Here is an 8,410-nt window from a genome sequence, read left to right as displayed (position 1 = left end):
GCAGAGCTGGGACTTAAACCCAGGTCATCTATTCCACAGTCCCTGCTCATAAGTGCTGTGCAGTATGGTTCCATACATCTTCACTAACGAAGAGGAAGAGCATCACTTTCCTTGGACTCGCGGTTATTGTAGGCGGAAAGCACCACCTATTCCAACACCGTTCTCATAAGCCCGGCAAAGAGCCACTCACAGAGCGGGTCTCCCCTGTGAGATGCGACTAGCCCAGAAGGCCAGAGCCCAGCGAGCCCCGCTGCCGGAGTTCCCGAACCCGCAGGTGCTTCCGGGTGCCGGGAAGGAGGAGGAAGCAGGGAGGAGCGCTCGCCGGAGCCCCGTCCCGCCTCCACCCCGCGCGCAGCGGAGCGCCCGGTCGCAGGTTCTCCGGGGTGTGCCGCAACGATGGGGACGGCAGCAGGCGATAATGCGTACTTCCAGAGGGCCAGTCTGTTCTGGTTCACCGTCATCACCCTCTCCTTTGGGTATTACACGGTAAGGGCAGCGGCAGCGGAGTGCAGCCCCGCGAGGAGAGCGAGCACCGCGCCCCCGCCCCCGCCCCCCAGCGCAGGACCCGGGTCAGCCGGCCGGAGGGGTCGCGCAGGCGCAGGCCGGCTCTGCGCGCCCGGAGCCCACGGGGAGGGGAGCAGGCCCCGGAAGCAGACGCAGGCGCACTTGTCTGCCTGCGCCTTTCGCCTCTGCCCACGGTCTCGAGAAACGAGTTACCCAGGCTTTCTCGGTATGGGGGCGGGGGCGGGTACGGCTCCCCATCCCAAGACTCAGTGTGTAGATCTTTCAAGATGGTGGTGACGAAGTCGGAGGCCGGCAGGGCTGCTTCCGCCTACTTCCGTACGGCCAGATGTTTGCCTTCGCTGGTCACCATCCTGGCACTGGGCTATTTCGCGGTGAGGCGTGGGGCGAGGCGGTGCATCTCTCTTGGCCGCCGGGCCCTCGTAGGGCGAGAGGCGCCCTGGTAGCGAGGTCTTATTATTTAAATTGGAATATTATGGAGCTGGCAAGTGCTGCCCCTTCCGTTCCTTTTTGGAGGGTGCAGTGATATTTTATGCTTTATTTAAATCTTAGATGCATAAGACATAATGGGAGAGGTAGTACTGCTCTTGGCTGAGACATGAATGGTACAATAAGTTTTGGGCCTGTTGGCACTTAATTCTCAGAAAAACCTAAGCTGGCAGAGATTACAGCATAGAGACTAAGGGAAAGTTGATCAGATTACAAAAACCTAATGTGATTAAGTAGTTGCTATTAGCACTTCACAAACTTGATGTACTTATTTTCCAGCTCTGGGAAGTGGATCATTCCCAGTTTTAGATGTAGGAAAAATGAAAGAAGGAAAAAGGATTCTAAATTAAGTGGGGGGTTTGGCTCAAGCCATAGCCTCTGCAGTAAAGAAGCTAGCCAGGGCACAGAAACTTAAAGCTTATTAATAATCTGTATAAAATAATGTTTTTGGTGGAATTCACTAAGAATAGAAGTCATCCCGTCTGGGCACTGAGTCTGATAACCACATAGCTTCCTCCACATAGATCTCCCACTGGAATAGCTTTTAGAAAACAGAAGTGGAGGGGCGCCTGGGTGGCTCACTTGTTAAGTGGCTGCCTTCGGCTCAGGTCATGATCCCAGGGTCCTCAAGGCTGCTTCTCCCTCTCCCACTTCCCCTGCTTGTGTTCCCTCTCTCGCTGTGTCTCTGTGTCAAATAAATAAATAAAATCTTTTTTTAAAAAAAGGAAAAGAAAACAGAAGTGGAGAATGGAAGCCCAGATGACTTAGTTCAGAGATTCTGTGGTCTCTGGTTTTTCTTGTAGAATCGGGATTGTTTCGTAGTCTCTCTCAAAAATAAACATTTGCTGATTTAAGTGACTTAATAGGTATTCTGTGCCTCTGGTTCTCTTGCAGTGGGTTGTCTTCTGGCCTCAGAGTATCCCTTATCAGAGCCTCGGGCCTCTGGGCCTCTTCACTCAGTACTTGGTGGACCATCATCATACCCTCCTGCACAATGGGTAAGCAGGGCTCTGGAAATGGGATGTGGACCCTGCAGCTCCAGTTCCACTGTAGATCTGGAAGGCCTGCACTTACTTGCCTTTAGACACCTTAGAGTGTTGCTGGTTCACATTAAGGTATTGAGGTTTCTGTGTTAGATTTCATCAGCAGATAACCATCACCTTAAACTAGGCTGACTTTTGTTTTAGGTATTGGCTTGCCTGGCTGATTCACTTGGGAGAGTCCTTGTACGCCATGGTTTTGTGCAAGTAAGTGTGTTTAATAGTGCTTTAGCGTTTTTCTCTTCGTATCTAATATAAGTTGAGAGTAGCCACATTTAAATAATTCATGGGTTTGTAGGCCGAGAACATTCTCAGGGTAGAGTTGAATCTCCACACCTAATACTGAGCCTAGCTCCGAAGGAATACTTGGTAACTATTTAATTAATGGATTCATTTCATTTGTGTTAGTTAGTTAATTATTTAACTACTTGATTTAGATGATTTTTCTCATTAAAAAAAAATTCTCTGTATAGCTCCACCTATAGCAAAAGATTTGGGGGTTGCCTTGTATTTTGAAAAAGAGCCAATTTATTGACGTAAGCCGATGATTCTCAATCCTAGTTTCACAACTGAATCACCCGAGGAGCTTTTTGAAATATACATGTCTGGTGTCCAGACCCAGAGATCCTGATTCGGTAGGCCTGGCCTCTGAAATGGGAATCTGTTCTTTTTTTCAAGCTCCCCAAACAATTCTGGGATGCACTGCAAGTTAGAAAACCTCTCAGTTCGACCCTACTCAGCAGGTGCCAGTGTAAGTTAATACTGTGTGCGGGCCCTAGGAAAGATTCTCCTGACATTAGTACTTCATGTAAGCACGTACAGACAGTATGGTGTCATGAAGAGGTGGTTACAGTCATGCCAGATTACTTTGCAGTTAACTTCTGGTCAAGATGAACTATCACCTCTATTACTGTTGTATTACTTCTAAAAGGGAGAAATAAGATACCTTATAACAACCATGTTTTAAAATAAAAGTAATATTTATTGAGCGTACACTATGCCAGGTACTTGCTAAGTGCTTTAAAGAGATGATGTTACTCTATCTATCTTCTGGTTTAGGAAACAAGCTGGCCTATCTAGGAGAGGAGCGGAAAGCAGCTCTGTTCTCTCTCAACCCCTTTCCAGGTCTTCTTACCCTGTGGGTTGTGGTCTGCCTCCCACCGTAGCCCCGGATGAAATCCAAAGCACTTCCCTAGGTTTCCCAGTCACTATCTGATACCCTCCAGTCTAGTCCAGGCTGTTTATTAAAAGCATAAACTGGTCCCTAAGTCCCTCATGCAGCTGGGGCTCAGGAGCCTGCTGTGGGGAAGAGAGTACAGTTGGTGGCTTCTCTCTCAGGCCACCTCCTTTTCCTATTTGCTAGCAACAGCTGCTTATGGCCTGTTGAGGGGACAGCAGTTAGGGGAAACAGGGCACAGTCTGCCATGTGGTCGGGCAGCTGGCAGCTATGGATGTCGCATACCTGCTGTTCGCTTTTTTTCTCCAGGGGGCCCTGGTGGAGTTTTGAGAAGCCAGCCATCACTAGGGATCCCCCTTCTGTAGTCCCTTTGATGGTTCCTTCAGATGCTTCCTCCAGCCTGCCCCTGGCCGATTCCTCTTCCTTTTTCTTTCTTTCTTTCTTTTTTTTTTATTTTAAGAGTTTCTTTATTTGACAGAGAGAGCAAGAGAGCATGAGCAGGGGAAGCGGCAGAGGGAGAGGGAGAAGCAGGCTCCCCGCTGAGCAGGGAGCCCGATGCGGGGCTCGATCCCAGGACCCTGAGATCATGACCTGAGCCAAAGGCAGACGCTTAACCGACTGAGCCACCGAGGCACCCCTGGAGGGAATTTTTCTTTTACTGAGATCTCTTCTATCCTTCAGTTAGGGCCTCTGGACAGGGTCCCTTTTAAGCCCACCGTGCCTGTGGCCTTCCAGCAGATCGGATGGCTCACAGTAACAGCTTCCTCATCCCTCCAGTGGGATAAATCCACAAGTACATGCAGTTCTCACTGCAGCTGTGTATCTTTGATCTCCCATCAGGTAAGCTATACCTGAGTCTTTAAACTTTAGAATCAGATATTAATCTTTTCCCCCAAATTCCAGGGGACTTAGGTCAAGCTCTCCAGGTGGTTTTGTTGATGTTGTTCTTTGAACTTGACTTACAACAGGAAATGCCACAGCACTAGTACCTCTTTGCAATGTCCCTCAGCCTCACAGTGAAATCTTAGCTTGGATGTGTGTGGTCTAACCCCACGGACACCATTATTTGACACCTGTTCTCTTGTAGCATTTGGAGCCTCTAAATAAAACCAAAGGACTCGAATTTAACATCTTGCTGTCCAGGTCTTTGAAGGGTGGAGGGAGGGGTGCCTGGGTGGCTCAGTCGGTTAAGCGACTGACTTCGGCTCAGGTCATGATGCCAGGGTCCTGGGATCGAGTTCTGCATCAGGCTCCCTACTCTGTGGGGAGTCTGCTTCTCCCTCTCCCCGCTGCTCATGCTCTCTCTCACTATCTCTCTCTCTCAAATAAATAATTTTTTTAGAAAAGGGGAAGGGAGAGCAGGTGTAGAGAGCTTAGGTTACTATTACTGTGCTTTTGAAATCATTTCTTTATGGTCTCGTATGTTGTGGTATATTACTTGTCACTCTACATCAGAACAGATACCCCTTTTGAATTATGAGTGAATGAATACATTTAAGTGAATGTACATTTGTAGCCTCCCAAATCACACTATTCAGCAATAAAAAGGAATTGGTGAATTCCTTTTAACCAGAAATTAGATTGGACTATATGTTTGACTTCATAGCCACCATAGTATATGTACATATAGATGTAAACTCTTCTATAAATTTTTCCATTGTCACATATGCCTATTTTCCCATGTCTGTACCTATGAATTTACCTCATCACTTTATTGGTGCATACTATTCTATTATGTGGATGTGCCTTAGTGTATTTCACAAATCCCCCCTCTGATAGACTTTTAAGTCTCTCACTTTTATTATTATAAGTAATACTGCATGAACATGAATTTCCCATACATCTTGGCCCTTCCGTTGTTGCTGAAAAAGGAAAAGCTTTCAACATTTTGCCTGAAGTTTTTTCTAGGTCATGTAGACCTCCTTTATCAGAATAAGGAAGTTCTATCCTATTTCTGAGTTTGCTGAGAGCTTGTATTCAGAATGGATGCTGTAATTTTTCAAATGCTTCTGCATTTATCCAGATGATCGTATGATTTTTCTCCTTTAATCTGTTAGTGTGGAAAATTATATCATTTTTACATACACTGTTTCTAAATTTTGTTTTAAATTAGAAGTCATCCACATGAGACTTCTTTATATACTGATGAGACTAGCAAGCCATTCACTTCAATTGGGTCATTTTCTTTTGAGCTTTGTTTTAAGCAGTTTAGTTTGAATGACTGCAGCAAGTGTTTATTATTACTATGTGCCAGGCCTTTACTAAATACTTTGTGTATGTTATTTCATAAATCATCTCAAAACTTGCTGAGATAAATACTGATATCCCTATTCTTTTTTTTAGATTTTTATTTATTTATTAGAGAGAGAGCACAAAGGGGAGGCGGGGAGGGGGAGGAGCAGACCCCTGGCTGAACAGGGAGCCCGAGGAGGGGCTCAATCCCAGGACTCTGGGATCATGACCTGAGCTGAAGGCAGACACTTAACTGACTGAGCCACCCAGGCGCCCTGATATTCCTGTTTTTCAGAGGAGGAAACAGATTCTCAGAGAGAATGAGTGACTTGCCCAGCGTCACAGCTAGTTGTTGGCAAGCTGGGATTTACATTTGTTCTACCTTCAAAACACTTCCTCTAAAGCCATCCTGGTGCTGGAGCTTTTTAACCCTATCTGCTCTTCAAAGCCTCACGAGAAATGGTTTTATAATACCGTGCCCTGGGCAGTAGCCACACTGCATCTGAGGGAAGAGGGTACTGTCCTAAATGCACACACAAAAAAATGAAAATAAACCATGTGAATTAAGAAGCTGGAGGAAAATGGCAAAATAAACCTAATGAAAGTAGAAGGAATACAGTTTTTTTAATGGAAGACAATAACTCTTATGAAACCATAACATTAAAATTCTGGTGGCTAAGTTTTTCTTTTTGTTTTTTTTAGGTCTAAAGGCATCACGGATGGTCGGGCTCAACTACTCTGGTTCCTACAAACTTATCTCTTTGGAATAGCATCTCTCTCCATCTTGATAGCTTACAGACCAAAACGCCAAAAACAAACTTAAAGAAGATATCCAAAAGCTTTCTTTACACTTTTGACATTCAACTTCACTGTTTTGGGGGTGGGGGAGATGCTAGGGGATGCTGAGTTTACTTGATCTTTCTCCTTTCCAGAAATTTAAGACCCTCTAGTTATTCATTATTCTTTCATACGCTCTGGTTGAGCTTGACTAGATGATAGGAAAGGATTTAAGCTTCCCAGTTCTGCAGACTAACCTGTTTGGCCGAGGGCTTCCAAGCTACCTGCTTGAGGTCCTTGGCCATGGTGGTGCTCCTTGTATCATCTGGTTTAAGCTGTGTACTAAAACTGCTTGTTGGTATAACTTTGCTCCCACCTTCTGACTAAGACACCTTACCCTTACCACCCCATCTTAGCTCTCCTTTTCCCCAATTTTTTCCACCTTTCTGAACCAAGACAGAGTGACATTTCCCCAACACATCAATTCCACGTACACTAGGCACCTGGGAAGCAGGATCTTATCCTCTCCGACTTCCATTTCTCACACACCAAGAAAGATAAGATAAGCAAGTGCCTGGAATGGGCCAGGCCGAGCAGTACCCTAGAGGCACAGAGGACACGCTGAGTACCTAGAGGAGAGGATCGGGAACGTCTTCCCTGATAGAGCCAGCCAGAAGCCATCCTGCCCTCCCCTCAGCCCCGAGGACACAGCACTGTGGTGTGCAGGGGTCTGATGGCCACTGCTAGATGGCTGCTTCCGGTCAGGACCACATCTTAGCTTGATTTTTGTTTTCAGCACATGTGCCATTGCCTTGCACACAGGTGTTCTGTCAGTGTTTTCTGAACCACAGACCGAAACTGAATTAGCTTGCCATTCGTTCATTATCGTTCCAGTTGTTATCTGGAAACTGCAGGACCCACTCAGTGTAGTCTCTTCTCAAAGAAGAGCCCAGAACTGCCCTTGACTGGTGGTACCCCCTTCCTGTGGGTCCCCTGGTAGGAAACCTGTGTCTTTTTCACACCTGCCTATTCTTAGTCATTTTCTCCAGACTCTGTAACATCTCCCTCCAGCTCCAGCTTACTTAAACACAGATGTTCCTGAGCCAGAGATCCTAACTGGAAGCTAGTGACTACCTCTCCCATTCACCTGACTAGACCTTTTTCCTAGTGACTGGTCAGGGCAGGAGGGTCACTGACTCTGTCCCCCGACCTTGGCAGAGTGACTGTCACCTAGGAGCCATTAGGGCTCCTTTCTTGGAGGACCACCTAGGCAGTCCCTAGTTCTCTAGGGACTAGACCTTATTTTCCTTCTATGATGCAGTAGGGCACGTTCTCTATGTTAAGCAAACATTTATGGGAGAGACAGCCCCTTCGCCCCAAAAAGAGACTGCAAGTAAAAGTACAACCCTGAAAGATTATGGGCTATGAATTGTTTCTGGTGGAGATGACTTTCTACAACTATATCTCAGTTTTTCCTGTTTCTCTTGTCATGAAGGGGTTGCCTTTTAGTAGAGAAAAAAAATTTTTTTTTTTTTTTAAAGATTTTATTTATTTATTCATGAGAGACAGAGAGAGAGAGGCAGTGGGAGAAGCAGGCTCCCAAGGAGCAGGGAGCCCGATGCGGGACTCGATCCCAGGAGCCTGGGATCATGACCTGAGCCGAAGGCAGATGCTTAACCATCTGAGCCACCCAGCTGCCCGAGAAAAAAATTTTTAATCATCGAGTTAAACATCATGGAAATCCAGCCCAGATTTTTTAAAAGCATGGTCCTCTCGAAAGAGAAATAGTAATGACAGTAATATTAACGGTGACGGCAACAATATGGCAGATTATTGAATGAAATGAATTAACTTGAATAAATGCTGTGAATTGTCTTCTCTATTCAAATGCTTTTTTGTATGTCCATTTTGTTATATTGTCACACATTTGATTCTACTTTTTTCCAAGTAGATTCTATTATAGAACTGTTTGAACAGTTCAAAAATCAAGGCTTTTGGGGCACCTGGGTGGCTCAGTGGTTAAGCGTCTGCCTTCGGCTCAGGTCATGATCCCAGGATCCTGGGGTCGAGCCCCGCATCGGGCTCCCTGCTCAGCGGGAAGCCTGCTTCGCTTCTCCCTCTCCCACTCCCCCTGCTTGTGTTCCCTCTCTCGCTGTGTCTCTCTCTGTCAAAT

General features: G+C 46.2%; 1 protein-coding gene across 3 annotated transcripts; it reads left to right on the top strand.

Moving 5' to 3' along the window:
- The first annotated feature begins 304 nt into the window (after positions 1-304).
- On the top strand, positions 305-7,818 carry TMEM254 (transmembrane protein 254). Of its 3 annotated transcripts, none has more exons than XM_021699776.2 (4): positions 305-486; positions 1,906-2,009; positions 2,199-2,258; positions 6,163-7,818. In XM_021699776.2, the coding sequence occupies exons 1-4, from the start codon at positions 397-399 to the stop codon at positions 6,281-6,283; spliced, it is 375 nt and encodes a 124-aa protein (XP_021555451.1). In that variant the 5' UTR covers positions 305-396; the 3' UTR covers positions 6,284-7,818. The 3 variants fall into 3 exon arrangements, with proteins under 3 accessions (XP_021555451.1, XP_044772437.1, XP_021555450.1); XM_044916502.1 differs by lacking the exon at positions 6,163-7,818 and adding an exon at positions 5,731-5,788; XM_021699775.2 differs by lacking the exon at positions 305-486 and adding an exon at positions 782-896.
- The last annotated feature ends 592 nt before the right edge of the window (positions 7,819-8,410 follow it).

The sequence above is a fragment of the Neomonachus schauinslandi genome, chromosome 6 (genome assembly GCF_002201575.2).
Source record: "Neomonachus schauinslandi chromosome 6, ASM220157v2, whole genome shotgun sequence".
In the NCBI taxonomy this organism is placed as follows: domain Eukaryota; kingdom Metazoa; phylum Chordata; class Mammalia; order Carnivora; family Phocidae; genus Neomonachus; species Neomonachus schauinslandi.
Note: the sequence above shows the minus strand (reverse complement) of the source record. Positions and strands in the feature narration are given on the sequence as shown.